The sequence below is a fragment of the Toxoplasma gondii genome, chromosome VIIb (genome assembly GCF_000006565.2).
Source record: "Toxoplasma gondii ME49 chromosome VIIb, whole genome shotgun sequence".
In the NCBI taxonomy this organism is placed as follows: Eukaryota; Apicomplexa; class Conoidasida; order Eucoccidiorida; family Sarcocystidae; genus Toxoplasma; species Toxoplasma gondii.
In genome coordinates, this window is record NC_031475.1 from 3,340,043 (window position 1) to 3,363,786 (window position 23,744).

The 23,744-nt window shown below is 51.1% G+C and overlaps 3 protein-coding genes across 3 annotated transcripts; 2 read left to right on the forward strand and 1 right to left on the reverse strand.

Moving 5' to 3' along the window:
- Nucleotides 1-2,324: 2,324 nt before the first annotated feature.
- On the forward strand, nt 2,325-3,475 carry SRS28 (SAG-related sequence SRS28; the record flags this gene model as incomplete). The annotated part of the gene is made up of 2 exons (XM_002365028.2): nt 2,325-2,942; nt 3,072-3,475. Exons 1-2 carry the CDS (start codon nt 2,471-2,473, stop codon nt 3,473-3,475), a joined length of 876 nt encoding a protein of 291 aa, XP_002365069.1. The 5' UTR covers nt 2,325-2,470.
- Nucleotides 3,476-3,541: 66 nt separating this feature from the next.
- TGME49_258540 (phosphoglycerate mutase family protein) lies at nt 3,542-14,410 on the reverse strand (the record flags this gene model as incomplete). The annotated part of the gene is made up of 6 exons (XM_018781182.1): nt 3,542-4,789; nt 5,329-9,656; nt 10,380-10,488; nt 10,648-10,787; nt 11,739-11,901; nt 12,338-14,410. The coding sequence occupies 6 exons, from the start codon at nt 14,408-14,410 to the stop codon at nt 3,740-3,742; spliced, it is 7,863 nt and encodes a 2,620-aa protein (XP_018637017.1). The 3' UTR covers nt 3,542-3,739.
- Nucleotides 14,411-19,088: 4,678 nt separating this feature from the next.
- TGME49_258530 (flagellar associated protein) lies at nt 19,089-22,806 on the forward strand (the record flags this gene model as incomplete). Its single annotated transcript, XM_002365026.1, has 6 exons — nt 19,089-19,320; nt 19,623-19,772; nt 20,223-20,968; nt 21,439-21,531; nt 22,015-22,183; nt 22,526-22,806. The coding sequence occupies 6 exons, from the start codon at nt 19,089-19,091 to the stop codon at nt 22,804-22,806; spliced, it is 1,671 nt and encodes a 556-aa protein (XP_002365067.1).
- Between the last annotated feature and the right edge of the window lie 938 nt (nt 22,807-23,744).

Sequence of the window (23,744 nt, forward strand, 5' to 3'; positions counted from 1 at the left end):
GGGTGTCCCCCCTGAAAATCCACACACAACGAACGGAACAGGTACAGCGACTTGTAACGTAGCCCCAGTGGGCAACTGAGGGTCTGTTCCTGCACGTGACTAAACTGTGGCAACACACTGCCCTGCAAAAGGAAAGCGGTCCACTGATCGCGAAGACGCTGTTCTGCTGTCCACTCGGTGTGATGCGGAAATGCTCATTTCAGCAGCTTGGTTGGTTTGCTTCTCCTTTTCGCAGTAGATGTGGTCAAAATGCGAGTCGATTTCTTGGTGAATCTATGCGTTGTCTCAGCAGCTCCTCCATTCCGAGTGGACTGGACAGACACCATTGCTACTTGCGCGTTAACGTTCACGAGTTCACTTAGTTATGGGAAGCCTTACCCAGCCAAGCAACGTAACCTGTGATTTCCTGTGCACACTCCTACACATATGTGCAGGTGCCTATATGCATAGGTTTACGTACAGTTGCATGTTGGCTTCGCACTAGTTCGCGCCGTGTTGTGCCAATAAATGCTTCTTGACGAGTCTGCCCGGTCACGACAGCAATGTTTGATGCCGGCCTGCCTGATTTTACGTGTATCACCACGGAAAGGCTCTCTGTCTTACACCAGTCGATTTTGCCCTGTGAATCTCAGCGTCCGCACTATGAATTGAACACTTGTTCTTTGCACCAGGAAGTATGCAGTCAATTGAACTGTTAACTTCCTGTAGTAAGATTGTTGCCAGAGACAGCCTGCTGGCGCCGACCCTTGTCCGAGTGGCGTATGCTGGGAGAAAAGAGGTGCCTGCCTTCCGGGACAGCACGCTGTGCCCCGAAAATACCCAGCAATCGCATCCTATTCTGCACCACTTCTGTAGCACGCTTCGTCTTCTCGCGAACGACATGCGTTCCATGGAAACAATCTGCCTTAGCTGACAAGCACAGCGTCAAGTCCCCGTAATCGGGAATAAACCGCAATAGTACAAAATGAAGTGATTCTTTGGGCCCATCAAGCACAAATCAGCGGGGGCGCTGCGCTAGAGTTACTATGTCGATGGTGATGAATCTACGTCATCAAACCGTTTGATGATATCCCCCTTCTGTGCAACTGTCTCTGGGCTGAAGGCAAGGAGAAACTAACACAAATAATAAATAGAGTCACCTGGCGCCTAGGATAGGGCAATGACGGACTGGTCACCAAACAGCAATAAAACTGAAGAAATACTACTTTCCGTGCATCGCTGTGTATGGCTTCATGCCTTGGGGACGCATATGAATCCGATGATTTGGCCTGAGTGAGGCCCTCAGGTGCCGCATGATCACTGCGACTTTGAAAGCACGACCAGCTTGGTATTACTCCACAACATAATCGGGAAAAAAGAGGGTGTTTTCTGATCGGGTTAACGTCGGGTTCAACACAGTCCTGTTTTGAAAAATTCCCCTTGCCGCCCGCCTTGAACGACTCGGCCTGCACTGCTTAGTTATCCCCGAAAAAAACACACTGGACCGGCAAAAATATTACCTCACTGCCGGTGGAGGAAGTGTTTGACTCTCGGCTGCTCCTGCGATAGAAGACAACCTGTGAAGGCCATAGCTAAAAAGCTCCTGAATGGGATATCAGCCACGATCCGTCGTTATACTAGGAGAAACACTGCTGTCTGGATGGAGAATTTATAAAGGCTTTCCTTTTTTAAATCCTGGCTCGATCCTAACCTTGAAACAACGTAGTTATGTTTCTACCAACAGTATAAACGTAGATGCTGTCAAAGCAGCTTCAACGAATGTCTTCCGCACCAAAGCGTCCCTTCATGATTTAGTGACTCGTGGATGAGGAAGGGAGCCCTTAGCAGCTACAGACCAGAATGAAATATTGAACCAGCGCTTGCCATGCCACAGCCGATTTAGACTTTTTATTAGTTAGCTGCGCGTCACAGAGGTCGTGGTAACGCCGCCACATGTCACACGCTGGATAACTGGTACATTGTTACATGTTTTTGAGCCACAGAGCGTGCTTGCCTCTGGGCCGCTGCATCCTAGGCCAACTGGTTCTTTTCTGGCATGTAGGCAACCGAAAACAAGGTCGATTTGTTCCCTGGTGCCCACGACCGTAGCTGGCAACAAAACGTGAGGGTCTATCCACCAGGTAACTAGAAAGCCACACCGCGATCGCTCGCGGATCATTGCTTATATCGTTCAGGGGGCGTCGTATGTAACTGCTAAACTGCTGCTTAGATGACGAACGGACGAGCATTGCCACGAGGCCGGCCAGATTGTGGCGTACGCTCGTCGACCTCAGGTCACCGCGAGAGCATGGCAGCCCTGCCAGTGTAACGGGCCCCGTATGTACGTCAGTTTACTTTTTTTTCGTCTCTTCTCTGCACGCCATCGTAACACGTGACCATCCGTATTTTTTGAGATAGAAACTCCCCGACAGCGTGTTCGAGATTGTTTTTTTTTGCTCAGCTTTTGTGTCGCTTTTCGAGATTGTGCAAGATGTCGCTTCTTAGCCGAGTAGCTGTGCTGAGTGTCGTCGCACTCAGCTTCGAGATGCCGATGATGCTAGCAGCGGACCCTGAAGCAACTTCCTGTGAGACTGAGGGCTCATCTATTTCGTTCACTGTAGAAAAGGCGGGCCATGTTGTGCGTTTCAACTGTCCCTCGACCTTGGAAGAGATCAAGCCGGCTTACGAAGCAGGGGACTCAACAAAAGTATGCACTACGGCCGACTGCTCGAACGAAGCCGCATTGAAAGATGTCCTTAAAAGTGCTTCACTTGCACAGGCAGAAGGGTCCGGCTCTTCTGGAGGAAACGATTTCACGCTGACGGTTGACGCGTTGCCGGAAGCGGAGACAAGCGTTTTTTTCCTATGCCAAAGAACAGGTGCATCAAGAAGCGCTCGCCGCTTGGGTACAGCCGTACCATCGGACAAATGTGGCGTACACATTCTCGTCAAAGCGGCACCACGTAAGTTTTCTGCTTCGCGCTAATTTTCTGAATGATTTCTTTGCACGAATGAAATAAGATCTTTCTTCTGTTCAGGTAGAACTTTACCCATATGCTTTGTTTTTTAACCTCGGCTCTTTGTGTGCACAGAGGCTCCGGTGTGTTCGGCGCAAGATCACACGCTTGAACTACAAATCACCGCAGCAAACTCTGATACATCGTTCGTGTGCGGAGGCACCTTCAATGTCATCAAGCCCGCAAATGCCGCCAAAGTTCTTCAAGGAGACAGCTGTGAGACTGAAGTAGACTTGGTCTCTCTAGTTCCACACGCCAGTCGCTCGGCCTTGGAACAAAGTGGCCTAATCAAGCTATCCGTAACTGATCTTCCGCAGCAACAGCAGAAACTCTGCTACAGATGCGAGGACTCTTCTCAAAAGGCCTGCAAAGTTTTGGTAACCGTTTCGGCGTCTCATACATCGGATGCTGCCCGTCTTACCGCTCAGGCAGCTCTTGGAGCTCTCCTGGCTGTTGCAGGGTTGGTGTACATGGCTTGAGTGATCGAAAAATACCACACCGTGCTGTGTCTGGGTTTGATTCCAGATGTGGATGATTCGTCAGGGTGAACTGTCGGCATTTTGTCCTTGTGTCTCGGACCTTCTAGCTCTTGAAAATCGCATCAGAGCTAGGGAGGCAACCTAGGAAGTTACATGTCTAATATTGGCGCAGACGTGTTGAAACGAAACACTTGTCATTAACGCGCCTACCGTGACTGGGTAATTGATAATCACGACATCGACAAAAAGCAAAGAGCATATACGTCACTCCTTCTTGTTGAACACCTCTACCCAGCACTGGACTCTTGACAGAAGGGCATCCACCGCTTCAACCCTTTGTTCACTCGCAAAAGGCCTCGTGCTTTTGTACGGAGCAGCCAGCAACTTCAAGTCTGACAGATCCACACTGACTTCCTCATCGTCGATCTCACTCACTTTGCGAGGAGATTTTTCTATACCCCTGAGAGAATGTTCCGCCGAACACGTACCGCAGAGACTCGACCCGTAGACGCGACGACCCACGGTTTTCTTCATTGAACATTGACTGCCAATCGTGCCACTCATAGTTCTGCTACGACCGATTTTTCCATGTCGTATGCCGTCTTCATGCAGCTGTGACCTTCTAGGCGCATCGCTTTTGAAACTCCCCTTCTGAACGTTTTCGTCATCATTCACACTGCAGTGTTCGCACTCCCAACTGAATCGGGGAACAGCCATAAAATCTTCTGAGCACCCAGCCTCTGATTCGCCGCAGTCTACCTGTCTGCGGCTCGACGGCACACCGTTACAAGCTTGAACACGAGTTCCCGCCTCGGATTCCGTATGGCCACATTTAGAGAACTCGTCTCGCGAAAGTGAAGAGCTTGATTCAGCGACTGTGCCTTCCGTAGTCTTAGCATCAAATTTCAAGCCATCACTCTTGTCGAACTCCTGAGCCTGCGTCCCTGTGTGGGATGTCTCTTCGCCGTTCCCCCATTCACACGGGAACCCCTCCGGGCCACCCACATGTCTCTGCTCTGCCTGAACACTTGCCGTACTGGCATCATAGCTATCAGACAGTGACCGGTTTAGGCTGCAACACGTACTTGCATGCGGACGTCGCCCCTTTCCGACAGCCCCAATCGACTGAACTCGACCATCGTTCAAATACTGATGAACACTAGAACCACGGCCTGTGAGCCACGTCCACGCTTCCGAACGCCTGCGCCCGAGGCTTCTTTGCAGTTCTGTGTTCCCTGTTCGTCTGGTGTACACGTCTAGTACGGTTATGCTACCTGCTTTAATCGTGTTCCCAAAACGACGTCCGCATAGCGCCTGCCAACACAAATGAAAACAGGAACTTCACAGGATTATTCGTCAGACCGGGATCGTAGCGATACACCTCTCGCTCGAGCCACTGCTTTTCATCGCAATATTCCCACATGAGAGAAATACCTGCCACGCCCACCGTCTTCAATAACTCGCACATCAAAGACGCTTCTGCCTCCGGCAAACTTCCTCTCTTCCACGAATACGGTACCGTTGTCTGATCCGAGCGTTCCATCTTCCCAAGAAGCGGAGGGCATTAACAGGACGTAACGTTCCATTGAGGTAGGCTGGAGCTAATCATGCTCATGAATAACATAGACACTGAAGTATCTCCCATTAAGATCGACCACCTTCTCGACGTTAGGCGTAGTCGGCAGACTTGCCCTTTAACACAAGAACAGCATCTGACAGATTTCCGTGAGCGTTTCGGTTTCCGAACTTCCATTCATTATCTCGGAAGCCCCATTCTCGAGCTATCGCTATACACGTGAGATTAAACTACAGGATGGAGTACACCCCGGTTGGCTCGCAAGACCGGCACTTACTTGAAGCAGCTCTCGTATGACACATTCGCGCGTAATCACTAGTACTGCGAGGCAACCGCTCTTCGCAGTGTCCCCGTCGCGATCCTCCACGCTGCTGTTGCCCGTTGTCGACGCCTGATCAGTCTGTGGACATGCCTTTGTAAAACCCGCTTCAAGCGATGAAACAGATGGCAGCCACAACCCTGACGCTACGCTAGCCGCCACACACTGCGCCACCGTCCTTTTCATCAGAAGAAGGACACGGTAACCTCTCAGTGAGACTCGTGTATGCCCGTCGTTCCAGACGTTATCCCTCGCGCCACCTGTGCCACTCATCCCTTTCACGACGGCTTCTTTGGCCTTCTTACAATGTGCATCTGCATCCTCTGACGGGCTGCGAACCTCGTGTTCAGTTTCAAGAGACACTAGCTCAGTGCCGCTTGACCCACATGACTCAGCAGCCCCCGTATTGTTGTATCGGCTGCTGGGGCCTATACGCGCTAACAAGGAGCCCAACCAACTGCCACTCCAATGTCTCAAGTTGAGACCGCGAACTGCCATGCTGTCCTCTGGCTCCTCCAACGCGGTGGACCTGCCACAGGCACCCGCGCCCCCCCCACAGGCGTTTCCCATGTGGCGGCCCTCACACGGTTTCGCTTGTTCGGTGCGAAAACCGACATCGGCGTCGTTATGCCTGGCACTGTTTCCCACGCACGTTCTCTCGATTCTGGAAAGTGAGGATAGGGAGCGTTTTGCGGTCTGTGCAGTCCCCCGGTACGCGGTGCTTGCCCAGCCGCTGTCGCTTCCAGTGCCGCTGAAACCGTCGCTCCCAGTACCACCGATGCCGTCGCTTTCTTCGATATTACTACTCGAGTCGTTACTGTTGGTGCCGCAGCCAGTGGAGCTACAGTCGTGAGCCAGCGATGCAGATGGGGGTGAAAAACCGGCGCTTGCACATTCAGTCAATGCAGCAGCAAAGGAATGGACCAGATCCGTTACGAAACGCGCGGTATCTTTGCGTAAATTGTGTCCCGATTGAGTTTTCAATGCGCTGCAACAAGATATGTTTTTCTCACGTGTCGCTGATTCTGAGGTCACGTTAAGGGAGTTCTGCCGCTGCCTCACACTGTCGAAGTGCTGGCGTGCTTCGTTAGTGATGAGAGCAGCCCGACACCGACGGGCAGCACCACGGGGTTTCCTTCCCTCGGCAGCTGGCATGGCCCCATAGGCGGACAACCTGACAGTCGACGGTGGTCGTCGTTGTACAACAACAGGTTCAGTTCCGCTAACGGCGTCTTCATCTTGCTTTGGATTGTGGACCTTGAAGCGCTCCTTCCGATCATGGTTAGTCAATGCTTCTCGTTCGCAAACACACTCAGAAACAGCCGACGTCGACGCGCGCACCTCCGGAATTCGTGATGTCCCCCTGTCTGAATATTTTGAGTCGAGGAGAGATCGTGAACGGCGTAGTCTGGTAGTGTGCCATTTTGGTTGTGATTCTGGTTCCTCCCGGGGCTTCACAGACGCAACAGGAGGTTGCAGCCAAGGGATTGCCTTGTCGCAGGTTCTAAGGGATGGCGCAGAATGTGCAGGACGCAGCAAGAATCTATTCCGGATTAGCGGCAACACTACTTTGGCACCACAGGGCTGCCTCCATCTGGACAGAGGTATGCGAGAACTGTAATGTTCCTCACAGTCACTATGGTGGTTTTGCTCTATGCGTCCACGAGCAGGCTTCGTCCACCGCGTATCACGACAGGATTCGGATGCATGTCGAAAATAGAATGAGGCATCGCCTCCCATGGCGTCGACACCGTCAACATGCAGCAGTGTGCTTCTTGTTCTTCCGAGAGCTGGACTGAAGATCGAATATCCATCAAAGCATTTGTGTGGCATCGAAGGCTCTGATGGCGCCTCTGGCTTGCTTGTTACCAGATCTCCCAGCACAAAAGGTGTTTGCAATTCAGGAGGTAATTGACACGCTCCACACGCATCCCCTCTGTCTTTTACGGACGCTGGGAATGGTCGTCTCTGACATGTTTCGGAGAATTGCTTTACACACATTTCGGTAGCATCTTGTCCTGAAGCGGGACCGTCACGACAGTAATCTGTCACGGGGTAGATATGGTCCGTTCGCTCTTTGGCACTTAGCCAATTGGTGAAGTCGTTCGCACCTGGGTCTGGTCTTGCTACGCATGTTTCGTTGTTGAAGGGTGATGAACTAACGCATGACGTTTTTCCTTCACAGACCCCACCGGCTATCCAAGTTGGTAGCAGACTGCCGGAGTTAACCTCACTCAGTTTCTTGCCTCTCCGAGGGGAACTGATAGGCATTGTTTGACAATTCTGATAGGGAGAGTGGCAGCTGCCACGCTCCGCCGTGAGTTCGTTGACATCATCGACCGACGTAGTGCTGCTTGGCAACAAAGCACAGCCGCTCGGTGGGAAAGAAACTGCCACACAATCGGACTCAGCTTGCAGGCGCCTGGAGCATTGGCTCAATGAGTGCGAGTCACGCAGAGACAAGCCGCCTTGTTGCTCCATCCTCTCACATCTTCCGCCATCTCCTGCTGCTCCGCTGGGTCTAGTCTGCTCCTTCCTCTGCCGCACTGGTGGCACATCTGAGTCGTACTCCACCAATACATCATGCAAGAACTCTTCAAGGCAACAACCAGGCCGACTGCCACTGTCTTCCGTTACTTCACCATCATACACGATTTGTGGAAATGATCCCACCATGAGTTTCTCCCCACTTTTCGATCTGTCAACGATTTTCCTGTAGTCACTTTGCTCATCCGCTGTGGCGTGTGCTTCAATGACCTTGTGCTTAACGTCGTCGACGGGTAGTCTTCCGTTGTCGTTGTCACCCGATCGATTCTCCAACTCACGTGAGAAGCCTTCAGATGAAGAACTAGTTACTTGTTCTCTTTGAAGATGAGTATTAGTTTTTGGTATTTTTCCGCTGACTTCAATACTTTCGCGATTCACTGACGTCCCATCTGGCTCAATAGGACACTCAGGATCGAAAAATTCGCCAGCGACGGGAGGGCTGCTATCCATCTGTGCCGCCCTCCGAGAACCTATCTCGTCCTGAACAGGTTTTTCAAGCGTCCGCTCCGGGACCTCCCTGAGATCCGTGAATACACTCACGTCATGCTCCCCGGCCTGCGGGCGTTCTCCAGGTGAGGCATCGCCGGCCGGATTGTCGAATTGCATGCCGCTGCTTCCTGCGTTTCCTTGACAAGCACCCATTTCGGGCAACATGCATCGAGAGCCAAGAATCTTTTGACCTTCCTCGAAGAACAAAAACCGTGTGAACATAATTCTTTGTTGATCAGATAACGTAGATGCAACGAGGACGTGTCCACTTTTGAGAGAAGAGAAGCCTTGCGAGGAACTAACACAGTCTTCTTCTCTCACGCAGGGAAGAACAACACTCCGTTCAATGCACTGCATGTTCGAGACGGTGTTCGCAGAATTTGTTGTTGACAACGAAAGAGACACGCATTCCTTTGTAGCTTTTGCGCTGCTGCTGCTGTCAGGTTCTGCCCCACTCGCGTGACAGATAACACGGGAGTGCCGGAATGCATTCAACGATGGTTCAGCAACAGCTTCACTTTTCAGTGCCTCATAACATGCTTCATCGGCACCTCTACGCCGCTCCGGCGCTGCAAGCATCCAGCTGCACTTTCCCACGTCCGCCGTCGTCTCATATTTACCAGTTTCTTCAGTGGTAATTTCCAGAGGCTGAACAGCAGTAGTTGCGGACAAATGAATCAACCCAAGATTTCGAGTCTCCTCACTCTTCTCCTGCGCCTCGCGCAACGGCGTCCAGCACCGGGTACCAGTCTGCCCATCTTCAAGAATCTCCTCCACTATCTTGCTAGAAAACGCTTCACTCCTTAACGTTGTGTTGCCCTCTGCATCCGGCTCATCAGGATGAGTCTTTCCCTGCCCATTATCATTGGCCTCAACCTCGTGGGGCAGCTCGTTTATCTTTGTGTTGATTGCTGAACCTCCCGAAGCATACTCGTCATCGGTGGCCAACCCAGATTGATAGAGCACTGATGCGCACGACGCAACGCTTGCAAATTCAAATTCTTCCTGCTCATCCTGGCCCACAACGCCATCGTAGCCTCGCTCGTCAAGGCATACATTGTTTCCAGTAACACGTTCGGCAGAGACAGCGGAAGCATCATGACTGTTCAAGAGCAGGCCACTGGAGTCCGCCACACCTTTGGAAATCTTTCGCGGACACAAACAGGTGTCCTCGTTACCTTCCTCAGCATCCAGAGAGGCTGTTAAGTGAGCTCTCTTCCTACGCCTTCGCCGCCGTCTCTGGCGTTTTCCTGTCCCAGAATAGACAGCATTCTCCGAACCGAGATGTGCTGACCGTGTCTCTACGGGTATGCCGAATCGGTTACCGGTTCCGCTCCTGCAAACGCCTAAATCGGACTGAACGAATGGTGAGATTGATGCAGCTTGCTTCCCTAAACGAGGTGACGGTACGTGCATTACCACATGTAAAGCATCGTTAACCGACGATAAATCACAGCTGAGGCGATGGCCCCCTTCTGCCCGAACCGATCCAACGGAATCCTCTGCTGAAAAATCCGGGGCTTGACTACCATCTGATGGCTGCTGAAGCGCACCCATTTTGGGCGACGCTGAAGCCCCGTTTATTACCGACTGAGTGGTGAACGGCTCTGGTGGTGAATGACATACATCCTTCCACGCCGGACAGCTTCCTTGCGCTACAACATTGGCTGCGTCGCACCGCGTCGTCGTGCACATGGCAGCCACTCCCCGTGTGCAGCTCTGGCCGATGCTCAAGCGACAACAACTTTCATCAACCACGTTTGTCACCTCACAGGGATCTTGTTCGCAGCCCTTCGATTTGTGAAGGGGTAAATGGGTTCCCACTAGAGCATGCAGTTTCTCTTGTTCAACACGGACTTGGTCCTGAATGCTAAGATGTCCCATTCCCGGATTACCACCTGCATGCGCTTTTGGAAAAGAGAGCAGTTCACCCGTGAATGAACCGACACTGTGATCCAGCAAAGCATCCTCACCGTTGACGTCAAGAAGCTTTGACGAAGTTAGGATAGACGTCTGGACCGACGGCGGAACCTTCAGCAGTTCACAATAGCTCCCGACGTCAGTTAGGGTGAAACAATTTGTCTGGGTGGAAACAGCAGGACACGCGAGAACGCTACTGAAGACGTCTCCAATGCGGACAACACGATCTATATTTGCTAAAAAACTTGATACGGATGAATAGGGCGTGCGTGCTGTTCCGGTGGCATGACCCGTTGCGCTTCTTCCGGTAGAGTCACTAACCCGGGTGATGGCTCGCCGCTGGTCCATGGCAGCCTTCGCTATGAAGTCCCTCAAATTCAGAGAGAGAAGAAATTCTCCAACAAGAGCCTCCAAAAAGAAGCGCACCACGCGCTCACGGACATCCTCCAAGCTTTCCCCACCTACGATTTCAGTCACCACACAACCAGCACAATTAACATTAATAAAAGAGTTATGCCCATGTAAGGCAAGCGTAGAAAACGTTCTGCACATTGGAGTCATGTTCGTCGCCATAATCTGTAACAGCAGCCTGCGACGACGCACCTACGGACAATTCCCTTGTGCAGCGGAATTTTATGGCACTGGCCTATCGCCACTTCAGCGATGGTGCTTGTCCAAAACGAAAAAAATTGCCACCTTATCAAAAACCACTGCCGCAACAAATGTATCATCAGACACAGTTTCTCTACAGCAGCGTTCGAGCTGCGAAGGCCGCGCAGCGCAGGGCTTCGCTCTGCAGAGACGGATTCTCTTGGGAAACTCAGCATAAGAAATCTTTCTGTGTGGCTGCAGCAAAACTATGCAGCGGTCTTCAAAACAACCCGCACCATTATTAGTCTCACGGATGTCGCTCTGTCACAGCGGACTCGCGGACGTCCTCCGATACTTATTCTGTTCCTTCACGTGTAGTGACTTTTAACACAAACGCCAACAGCCACAGCCTCTCCACGTCCCACCCAGAAAGAAGCCTTTTCTGTAGGTTTTTGTAAATCATAGCACGCGGAAGCCTTCACAGTCTGCATCTTCGTCACGGGGTAAAAACCGTTTAGTTGTCGCTATGGATCCAGAAGGCGACTCAGTCTCTCTACATCTGGTTTCTACACAACCATAAGTTTTGAACAAGTTCTACTCTTTGCGTGGACCATCTACAACCCACACCTGCTCCCTCGACAGCCTGATGCATCAATTGCCATTTGTTACAAGTGTGATGAGTGGTAGAATCGGCCCCCTAAGAAAAACAAAGTGTTACACTGACCGTCTTCGGGAACGGCACGTTAGCATCAACAGAACTTGCCGCAAACACTGAACGGACAACCGCATAAATCATCATAAACAGTAGTAGGTAAACTCACCTGGAGGCCGGAACGTTTCCTTCGTAAAGCCAGCTTTTGTCGCCCGCCTCATAAACTCCGCATTTGACAAGTGAGCCAAGTCGCCTTTCCTTCTGTTACCCAGTCGCTTATCGTCGACGTATGGACTTTCCCGATTAACTGTCAAAATGACGTTCTTCATTTCCTAATGGAACAAAGTGACATATGCCCATTGAGGAATAGCCACCCTTCTCCAAGCATTTTGTTTCCTTTTCACACAGAAGCATATCTGGTGCTCATCTAACTCATCGCTATGTAACAGAAACTGTGTACCCTACGGGACTGAATACACAGGCCTGACACAGAAGAGAGCGTCGTGACCGAACCAGCGCCGAAAACACAAAATCGCCAAAGCACGCTTCTTTCAATTTCGTCCGATAGGCGCGCATCTCGAAGTCTCTGTGTGTGGGGTACTGAGCGCCTCCTTCCCCCCGCCTACAGCCCGCCCATACACAACGCTGTTGTATCCTTACGTGCGACAGACACCTCATCTGACGGCATGACTTGTGGCTGTCATAATTCATTCATCAAATCTTCGAGAAGAATACGCTATCAGCGTTAACGGAGGAATGTAAGCATACCTGGCACGCTGCGTCGTCACTGCAGTATATCATAGTGAATCGCATCGGCCGGAGAAGCTTAGCTGCTGCGATCGCTTGTTTTTGCCCCTCTTTGCTGAGGACCTCGACAAGACCTTCTTGGTCTTCTGTTGGGCAACTGGAGAACGAAAGAGTGTTGGGGTTCTCTAATGAACCGTGGTCAACCCATGAGAACTCGTTTCCTGACCGTTGACCATCGGCTTCACCCACTACACCACATGGGTGATTTGGCGAAACCGAGAAAGCAGCTGGGAACGAGAGATCAGATACACGTCTCCGATGGCATTCACCAAGGCTCAAATTGGCATCCTTCCACTGTCGCAGCATATCATTTCGACTAGATCCCAGATCCTCAAATGTTAAAGGGTCTTCGCTCTCGTAATCATCTGGCAAGCCACGAGTGGTCAGCTCCGAGGAATAGGTGCACGGTGCCGCGATGAGTTCGCTCATCTCTGCCACTCTCCTTGCTGGGTCAGACCACCCTGTAACAGCGCCACCCTGGACACGCGACACCGTAGTTGTCGCTCCGCAGTTTACTAGAAAAACCTTGAGGTGGGTTGCCTTGGGCTTCAAGGCTCTGGCACGTCTGAGCACCGACCGGAGGATGAACGTTCGGTGCTGTTTTTGCTCAGCTTTCTTTTTGCCCGCTAGTCCTTCGCCCGCCGACGCGTGTGCTGTCTCCGTAGTCCTTCGTGTTTCGCTCTCTAACAGCTGTACTACATGCAAATGGTGCTGAAGTCCAGAAGATCCGGGATATTTGCAGAGGCTCAGCCCTTGATTACTATCCTTCGATTTTGTAGACGAATGCAGATAGGCAGACCCTGGCTCTGGGTATGGTCGTTTCCCCGTGCCTGACATGGACATACGCTCAGACGCCTGATACGGGTGCTCAATATTGGCGTGTGACATCATCGTGTCGACACTCTGCTGCTGTCTGCGTCCATGGATGCTGTCGCTCTGGTAACGCTGGGATACAGGCCCCTGCACGAAGCAATGAAGCCTGCCTGGTGCCAGTGGTCCAGGTGCTGCGTGCTTCGCTGTGTCGCACTGCGGATGAGAAGACTGAGCCACAGACAGAAGAGGCTTCTTTGTTCTTGGCTCGAATGCTTCCACTGCGCTCAATCGAAAGCCGGCCTCGGAAGATCCCCCGTTACTATCGATGTGTCCATTTGGATGACCAGGTAAACGGTCACTTCCTTGGTTTCGTCTCAAAATGCTTTTCCACATTTCAGTAGCACCAGCACCTTCATTTTGACACAGTTGACAATCTGGAGACGGCCATGGCACCCAGTGTATGGGTGTTGACCCTCCTGTACGCCAGCAGCGCTGATGCTCTTGAGCAGCATCGCTGCAAAGTGACGGGCAGAGAGGCGTATTTGATGTGGTGCGGAAAACCACACTCCTGTCAATATTCTCACCTCGTCTTTGAGTCTGAAGCACAGAGTTCATCTGCATTGATCCAGTCCTCGGATGTCCCCTCATACGGGCATGACTTTCTGCATTCACTGGGCCTGCCTCGTGGTCACGAGAATTCGCCACTGCTGTTGCGGGAGTCCTCAATGGCACACGCGGGTGATGTGTATATTCCACCTGCATGGGCACGCAGCTGTACCTCTGAGTATCGAAATTGGAACCGTCTGCAGAAGGCTTCAGTCTGTTTCGGCGGCGGAGGTTTTTCTGTGCTCGTGACGGTAATTCGCTCGTTGTTTGCGCACTTGCAGCTCCTGTAATTGAAGACTCACTACACGTTCGTATTCCAGCTCCCTTAACATTTGTTCGCCGTTGGGGTTTTATAACATTCAGTGGAGCTAAAGTAGCGTCCACTGGGAAACTTTGTTCTGCCTTAGCGGCCTGCTTCCACAAGTCCCTACACTCTATCGAGGCTGAAGTCGGCAGCGTACGGGAGAACCACTCAAGCCGGCGTTCTATATTTGAACAGTTGTGCTCCACAAAATGTGGCCGCCCATTTAAGGCATCGTGTGAAAGAGGAGGAGACCGCTCTGTGACACTCGTCTCGTGTTGTAATGTATTCGATGGGCAGTCCTCGGTTGCCATTAGTACGCGCCAACCGACCGCTGAGGTCCCGCCAAACACGCTGGCACCAATGCTGGACCGTCGCCTAGCTTCGGATATGATGCGACACCACGCGGAGAGTTGTTAGTGTAGAGAGAAACAAAAGTAGACACAGCGTCAGATAAGGAACGATAACTTTGGCTATCCAATAACAGAACCACTGCAGGGAGGGCAAATAACAGGCGACGTTGTTGACATTCTGCTCCACCACTTCAGTCCAGCCACGAGAGGAGAAACCATCGGCCTTTGTGTCCAAGACTACGTCGCATGGAATGATCCCCTAGGAATTCCTGCTGAAAACTCCTGCCGACACGCTGTACGCGGCAAGTCGGTAAGAAGACGCCGTGTAAGAGATGTAGCGCCAGTGTCCTGATGCGAGGGCCCCGGACTGAAATGCTCGTGGATTGTCCACCTCCGGGCCTAAATGACATGAAGGCGCCTCATCATATGGCGCAGAGTCCATCTGGGACTTTTCCGGACGCTGGGCCTGGCCAGAAGATGCTTTTCACGACTCCAAGGACACAAGGACTCAATAGCTCCGCGGTTCCGTTGCGGTCTCGTTGCAGCGTGTCTGCGGTGTGACTAGCATATTAACCTGCCACGATGGCGGAGCGGTTGATGCCAGCCATTGAGGCCAAAAGAGGACACACCGTTACTTCCCTTCAACAAATGCCATCGAAAATCTACATTCTGAAAACAATACGTCCGCAATTCCGTTGCTTCCTATCAAATAAGTCTGTTCGCATTTCGGACTGCACTCGTTCGTTCGTGCGGAACCGTTCGATCGTCGCCCCAGTATCGGCCACAGGCGAAGCAAATGACCCACTGTGTGTGTCCGTAAACAACATGCAGTTGAACGGAAAACGAACGAGAAATGGCTCGGTGACGCAGGATGGCCTGATATATGCCACTCTTGCACGTTTTGCATGAGACGGCAGCAGAGACGTAGTGCGTCGCTTACACAGTTGTTCGCGAATTCCCGAAGTAGAGACGCACTATAAGGACGAGTCGCCGCTCTCTCCTTTTCGTCAAAAATGCGCTACACAAACCATGCGACAGAGCTTCCACAGACTTGGACTGACGAGGGCGCGTACTCTCTACTATCCTCCCCCACGCAACATGCTTCTAGAACTGCTGGAAACGTCGGGCAGCTGACGTTTTGTCCTTACGCAAGTTTAGCGTGACGAGACGTGATATCCCAACTACACGACTCGCATAGGCCTCAGCAGATGGGTCCAGTGGTCTGTGGATTGGGGGGGGGGGGGGGCAGCGTACCATGCAGGCTACTGTTGCTACACCTAGCGAGGGCAAGATCCGACTGCATGCAAAAGCTGCAGGTCACCGTGCTAGCGATGGTGTGTGGGGGGTTGGTGGGGACCATGCCAGTAATGCGATGTCGCTGCGAATGCTTTATGCTATTGAAGATCACGATGATTACTGCAATAAGGGCTAACGTTGTCGGTCATGCCAGTGGTGTGACTGAAATGGCCGTTCACACAGACTGTGCTGTGTTGGCGTCTCGTGTTTCAGCACATACCTGCTGAGGTTCCCGTGGTGTCGGGACAACGAATATCGTACAAAGCATCACTTCGTCTTACGGAGACTCGAATTTTCGTGTACACGCAGAGAACTCCAAGTCCAACATTAGTACTGACTGCTAGTACGCTAGCATGCGTGTTACTATAATCTGCATAGCGATCCAGGCTCCTCTTGAGGAGTGACTCGACTCTCGGCGCACATTTTGTTTCTACAAAGTGGTGACGCTTGTACATTAAAGCAATATTGCGACACACCCCTCTGGATTTGTTTCATTCGCAGTCCCGTGTTTATATAGTGAGGCCACGTGCCGCTACGGCTAGAAAGACGAGAAGCTGTGCTGGTGCCATACATCACTTGTCGTAAGCATAGAGGCCGATATTTACGACTCCATAAGAGCTGCAAGAATAAGTGAAACACCTGAAAGAAGGCGACCTCGCCTCAGCGTGCGGTTGTGGTCAGTATTCCATGCAACCGGGAACTCGTCCTGCACATGCAATGTAACGCATTCGAGGCTATGAACTCCTTTCCACGGACCTCTAGTCACCATCTCGCGTGATAATTCAACGTAGGGACGTTAATATGATGAGATTCATTATGGTAAGTGGGCGGTGGCTCTAGCACATGCAGTCATTCAGCCTCTATCACGATGTCCCTCAAACGGCGGCAGGATAACGAGAACAAGTTGACGGAATTGACGAAAATAGACCTGCATTCTTAGCGCTGAAGTGGCGGATAGATTTTTAGTATGAACTTGTTTCCCCCTCCCACCAGACAGAGCGCAAGTCTTGTATGTGGAATACATATCCACATGACTAGATAAAACTCATAAATGGCAGCTGCCAGATGTATCCTGTTCCCACTCGTGCATCCACAACGAAGAGATTCGTTAGCCGTAGCGTCGGTGTCGGTGGCTTGTCGTTAACATCAGGGTCTTCGGGAAAAGGAGCTATCCCAAGCAATTTGTTCTTGCAATTTTCCACAACGCATTCTAAGGCACCCCATCCTCAGTATCACGCGTTCAGATAACTGGCATGTGATTCTGCTCTTAATGGCTGAGCCGAGGCCCCTCGTGCTCACGAAACTGGCGAAGGCAGCATTGGGTACGAAACATGGGTTAATCGCACTCCGCACAGCATTTCTGAATCAGAGCGGATGCGTTTCTTCGGAATGACACGAATATCCCTGCTGCATCTTCCCAGTCGGTGAAGAGGCGAGTCCTCTAACAATCGACCCGGAATCTTAGTCAAGTCTACCTGACATTGTCATCCCTCCCAGTCGTTGGTTATTGACCCAGAATACTGGTGTTCTACCTGATAATTTGTGGGTGTTCCTTCCCACAATGCTAAAGAAAGAGTACACAGAGAATTGAAACTCTTGCTGTGTTCGTCAGTGGAAGGATAAGTGTGCTACACAGGCAGGCTTCTGTTCAGTTGTAAGGAGACTGTGCATGTATGCATGCAAGAGCACGCGATTGGCACCATCACTTGCAGTGGGGACACACAGAATACAAAGAGGACTGGGAATTGCAAGGTGTAAATGCGAGATGTTACGCGGGACGTAATGTGTACAGTATTTCTGCATGAATCGTGTGACTGTTGTTGACGTCGCCACGCCGATCCGACGGGTGTTTGCACGCCCCTCGCCTACTTAGCTGCCCCTCAAACAGTTGGACCACCGCGCCCCTACGTGAAGAAACAGCAGTAGCAATAGGCTGCCACTGTCATTAGGAAATGCATCCTTGTTTTTTTCTACTCGCGAATTGCCTCCTGCCGCGGTAGGAGATTCAAAGCTCGAACGGGAGGCGCCAGTGCCTGATGTTTTTCTGCATCAACAGAGCGGCGCGTCACGCTTATGGGGCCCAACTGTAGAGCCACTCCTTACAGTCTCCAGTGAGCAACGCCAGCCAGTATACTGCCTTGCCCCTGGCTTTCTGGGCTTGTAGTGACCGGAGTGAGCAGCTGACAGCGGCTGATTAGGAGAGCTTTGGTGTCAGCTCCTTGCCTCACACCCTATGTCCCACGAACTCTGCACATCCTACGGTAAAATATTTGGGAAAGATTTTGAATCTGTTCCTGATCACTGACAATGACAGAATCCTGTGAAAAGGATTTGCAGCTTAAGGCCGTGATCGGTTTTAGTGGGGCCGTACCAAATGGGCTAATACTTCATCCTGACCCTACATACCTAATCTGCGGGTTAGGTTCCACTGTGGTAGTTAGAAATGTGGAAGAAAGGTCCCAGACGTTCCTGCAAGGGCACGACAACAAAATCAACTGCATTGCCCTCAGCCCATCTGGACGGCTGATAGCTTCCGGTCAACGCACACACAAGGGTTTCCTCGCGGATGTCATAATCTGGGACTTCCTTCAAGGAAAAGAGCTACATAGACTTCGGTGAGTTTTTGCAGAACAAACGTGTCTCACTGAACACGTCTGAACTCAAATTACTTCTCTCGATGGGACGTGATCCCTAGATAAAGCACTCCAGTGTGCCCAGGCAGTGCCACGTTCGCCCAAAAACAATTATTCTTCACCAGTTTTCTGTTTCGATCTCTCCTGGAACGGATATGAGAGTAGTTGGGCTTTGATATACCAACGAGCACCTAAGTCAAAATTTCATGTTCACCTCACTGGATGATGTCCGTTTGAGAACGCAAAACATGGCCAGAAGGGACCAGGAATCACGGGAGAGGGAGAGGCAGCACATATTATTGTGCAGCGTTCATACAAATAATGTTTCTTGAATATAAGCTGCGTTTGTGATATTTCTGCTATATCGCTACCATCATGCGGAGTTGGTGGTAATCAAGTGCTAATTGATGCGTTTAGCTATGGCGAAGCTTCATCCTCACGACGAAGTTGTTTCAGAATTAAGGCGTACACACTCTTTGCATGTTACCGTTTTTTGCACAGTTCTGGCCAAGCACATCTACGCCAGTATCGTTGAGTGTAGATGAGCAGCGTCGTTGCAGACGCGATGCTCGCTGATACACTGGGTGCATCCTCCGGAATCTTGTTTCAAAGTGTAGTCGGGGAACCACTTTCTTCAAACAAGCACCCCAAAATTCAGTCGGTCAAATGTGGGCAGCTCTGTAGAAACTCATATTGTAGGGGTTCAGCAAATGAATACTATCTGCCCGCGACTGCTCGGTCTCAGGCTCCACAAAGAATCCGTTCAAGACCTCGAATTCTCTAAAGATGAAAGCTACTTGGCGACGCTTGGAGGCCAGGATGACAATAGCTTGGTCATCTGGGATGTGGCGGATGCAAAGGCCATCTGTGGCACGACAGCTGCAGCCGATACCGCGCTGTGTGTGAAGTTCTTCAACAGAACAGAGACGTTTTTGCTTACGGGTAATGAAGGGATCTCACCGTTCTTTTTCGCCACATCACAGAAAAGCGAGAGACGTCCTCTGTGGCGTATCCTGTTGTTGGCAGCGTTACTTCACTGCTCGTGCTTCGGCACTTTTGCCACATGCAAGCAATTCGCATCACAGCGGTGCGGACAGCTAAAAGTGTTGGATTTCAAAATCCTACGACATGAAGGTTGTTCCACATCGGTCATGTTTTAGACGTAATATGTGGATTACTGTTACCACCCGCAGCTTAACGAAGGAGCTAATCGTTCGCCTCTCTGATATCCTTACGACGTTCAGCCGGCTGCTACCACGTCAGAATTTGGCAACTGGACGTCAAGAACAAGAAACTCCGCCTAAACGAATGCAAATTGGGAAAACTCCAACGCGTCACGCAATGCGTCCTGATAACACCTGATGATGCATTTGCTTATTGCGGGACTCAGTCAGGTGATTGGGACTCTTTACGAGATATGACGTGCATCATGCCGTGGAAGCCTGCTTAAATAGTCGGGCTTTGATGGAAGCCATCTGTGAAAGCAGATATGAAACGTCACGGACAGGGCGGCGTCACTATGTCTCACTATGTTCGCCCGTCGTGTGACTTACGAACGTCGCCCGGAGATTTGCCGATGGATCCAGATCCTCGACAGCTGGTGGAGCCCTGCTCGATCACTTGCATGTGTGATACACCACATGTACGTTCTTCACGTTCTGGGTGATGGGCCGGCCTATTCATTCTGCAATATACAATCTCTCGCATGAGTTACAAATGAAGGCAGGCGATATACATCACATGAAAATATCAGCATGCTGCACTCTCACCGTTCATGTAACGCTTCCAACAACCCCTCAAAATATGTCATGCTGCAATGTCACTCTCGCTTCTCCGCGTCGCAGGTGACTTTCTGGAAATCTCTCTTAACAACGGACTGTTCAAGAGGTCGGGTCCCGTCAAGGGCGCCTTTCCCCAAGGGATAACCTGCATCGCACACCTGCCGGATGGGGATATGCTTGTAGGAACTGGAGAAGGAGTACTTGCGAAGATCGAGGCTGATTCCTTAGCCACAAAAGGGACATGTCAGGTCCTCGGTGCAGTAACAAGCATCGTAGTAGCTCCCGACCATCAGCATTGCTTCGTTGGGACAAAAGTTGGAAATATGTACTGGGTTGACCTGGCTTCGTTAACCCCAGATATCCGGTACACGTGCCATGTTGAAAGAATAAACTGCGTCACATTCCCTCGAGACTTTTCAGAGATCTTCGCTACCGCGTCCATGAACGAGATACGCCTCTGGAATACACGAACGTGTCAGGAATTACTACGAATACATCTCCCGCATCTAGAATGCTACGCGGTGGCGTTTATGCAAGACGGTGCAGCGATTATCTCCGGTTGGTCGGATGGCAAGATCAGGGCCTTCCTGCCTCAGTCTGGACGGCTTCTTTACGAGGTCAATGACGCGCATAAAGATGGCGTCACAGCTATTGCCGGGACACAGGATAGCAAGCGAATCGTCAGTGGTGGAATGGCGGGAGCTGTCCGAGTATGGAGTGTTGGCGAACACACTCGAACACTGCTTGCAAGCTTGAAAGAACACAGAAGCCGAATTTGGTCACTTCAATTGAGGAAGAACGATATGCACGTGGGTACAAGTCTTCCGCTGATCTTGTACAGAAGAATAGGTTGTGAAAGTCTGACCACAGAAAATCTCCATTCATGCATGAGGCAATCTCATCCACCGAGAGGATTGTTGAACACGATCAGCTCCGCTGCGAAACGTGCCTCCTTCTGCACAAGTTTTGCCTGAGGCACGACTAAGCCTCAGCCGAGCTGTCTCGATGTGGTAACACCCTAGCACCAAGCCGGATATTACTGAAGTTGACAGCGCTGTTGGGACGGATACATTTTTCACGTCCCACATACGACACACAACGGTTGACGGCACCACCAGAAAAATTTGCCACCGTGTTTGTTCCTGCAAGGCCCAGCGGAACAAATTCTTCATACCACCTCGGTTGGCGCCTCCTCACGGTGGAAGGCTGCGGTCAGTCATTCTTCTGTCAGAAACAAGTGTGTCCCATTCTTGTTTGGTAACTTGACTGCCTTGCGCAGGCGGTCTCGGCTGCTGCTGATGGAAGCATCATAGTGTGGGATCTCGGAACGTACACATCTGTCATCTCTCTAGTGGAAAATACAATATTTAAGGTAAGACAGTGTTTTACAGTTCTCCGCGAATAAAGCTGGGATGGCAGTGGCAGTGCTCAGTTGAACAAAGTCGATAGCTCTTAGCCAACAAAGGAACAGTTGTGGTTGACAACCATCGGAATTCGTAGACAGATTTCGTGATGACACTCTATGTCGGTGTGATGTGGAAGGTGGCTTTGTCGTCTCCGTACAGTATAGTGGACCAAATAGACTGCATCACACTGCCGCAGTGATATTTAAAGCACTGTGTTTGCGTTGCGAGACAGCTGAACATATCAGGGACATGCAAACCTGTGGAAGCCTGCTGGTTTCGAATCTAGTATCAGCTTTTCTAAACACGGGTCACAGAAGAATTCAGTTTCCCTTTTCTCCCAAGGGGACGCACATTTACATTACCTCAAGAACCGTGGCACTGCAATGGCAGCGCGCTATGTTTGAGGGATGGCAAATAAAGAGTCGACTTCGCCTGTGGCCTGCCTGCAGAGCATCGTGTATCACCCCGACGAGATTCAACTGCTCGCGACTGGAAGTGACAGGAAAGTTCATTTCCTTGATACTTACGACGGTGGCAAAATACGCGATATTGAGGCATCCGATAAAGGGGAAACGAACTGCGTGGCGATCACCAAGGATGGCAATTATTTCTGCTCAGGTAAGCAACGCTCTACGGAGTCGACTTTCTGACAATGAAACAACCCGTTGGACGGAGCACTGACACTCTCCCATGCACTGCCGGTCACGACAGCATCGCACCACTGGTGTGTCCTCGTCGCAACACGTGCAAGCTTTGAATCTCAGCTGGGTTTGATGCTTTTGTTACCTTTGACCGATCAGTATACTCAGAAGATACCACAGGTGGTCACACCACAAGCGTTGTTCGTCGTCGAACACGGCTATCGTTCGACGAGTCACTACATTTTTGGTTTCTGGACGACATAGGTTTCTCCCCACTCGGTGCTAGTTTAACTTCTGTTGCCTGTTTCTCTTTGCTCAGGTGGTGACGACAAGATACTGCGGCTCTGGGGCTACGAGAGCGGAGAACCTCTTTACAGTGGAATAGCGCACACAGACTCCATTACCTGCTGCTGCCTCAGTCCGGATCAATCCACCCTCATTTCTACGGGCCGAGAAGGCGCCATCTTCGTCTGGAGTACTCCAGAAGAGATTAGATGTCCCCCTCGTTCAGCTGGGGGTGATCTCCAGTTTGGAACACAAACGCTTAGAACAGGAAAACGCAGTGAACGCTGCGCCACTTCGTTGGGGCTGTCAAGTTGAAAACGTTAGGTCCCGAATAGGTATAGGCACACTCGGCTCGATCTGATGAGCGATCTGGACTGTTCAAGTCGGTTTCATTCTATTGCAGGGCCATTGCCCTCCATCGTTTGAAATTTGCAATCGCTGGACGTACAGTTGACAAGCATTTATTGCTTCGACTCTCAGTCAGTTGACCCGACATCACTGCTGAGCGATGTGCTTGCTAGTCTGTGTCTTGTTTTCATCGCAGTTATGCTTCTTTTCTCACTTCCACATAATGCACAGCTTCCCCTCTGTGACTGCTGCTTCTGGCTGATGAATGTCCTGTGAGATGGTGCGTCTGAATCTAGACTATCCGTTGTGCTTTCGGTTTTGGCATTCGAAAGTGCGTTAATTTTACACGTAGACACGAGGCTGACCACAGTGTTCCGAGATCTGTGCGTCCGGTAAGTTGCCTGATGAACGTCTCCTTCCAATAATTAACTGGAAGAAAGCGCTGCACCCGCCACCGTGGCAGGGCGATAAAACCTTTCTCGGCATTAAGACGTGTATGAGGATAGGGTATCATTCACTGGCGAAGGCAACGTTTTTGAGGTTTGTTCGCACCGATGCAGCCTCTACAACGGTTCATGAAGTTCAGCGGTACTGCGCACATACGTTTGGTACCACTTTATACATACAGAACTGTGAAACCAGTGGTCGTTCCCCTGTGCCTACTGGCACCAAGCTATACGATTTGAAGTGCGAACCAGACAGTAGACAGTCTGCGTAGGGGAAGCCAGTGCACCATGTAATGAGAGCAGGAGCATGTTCAGAGAGTATCACTGTTGCGGCCTTGTAGCAATGTCCAAGACAAAAGACCCAGCACAGGCTGCCTGGCGGACTTGGCAGAGCAACGTTACAGGAAACGGTTAGTCTTTGCTGTCGGAAAAGTTACGTGAGCCGACAAAATGACTTGC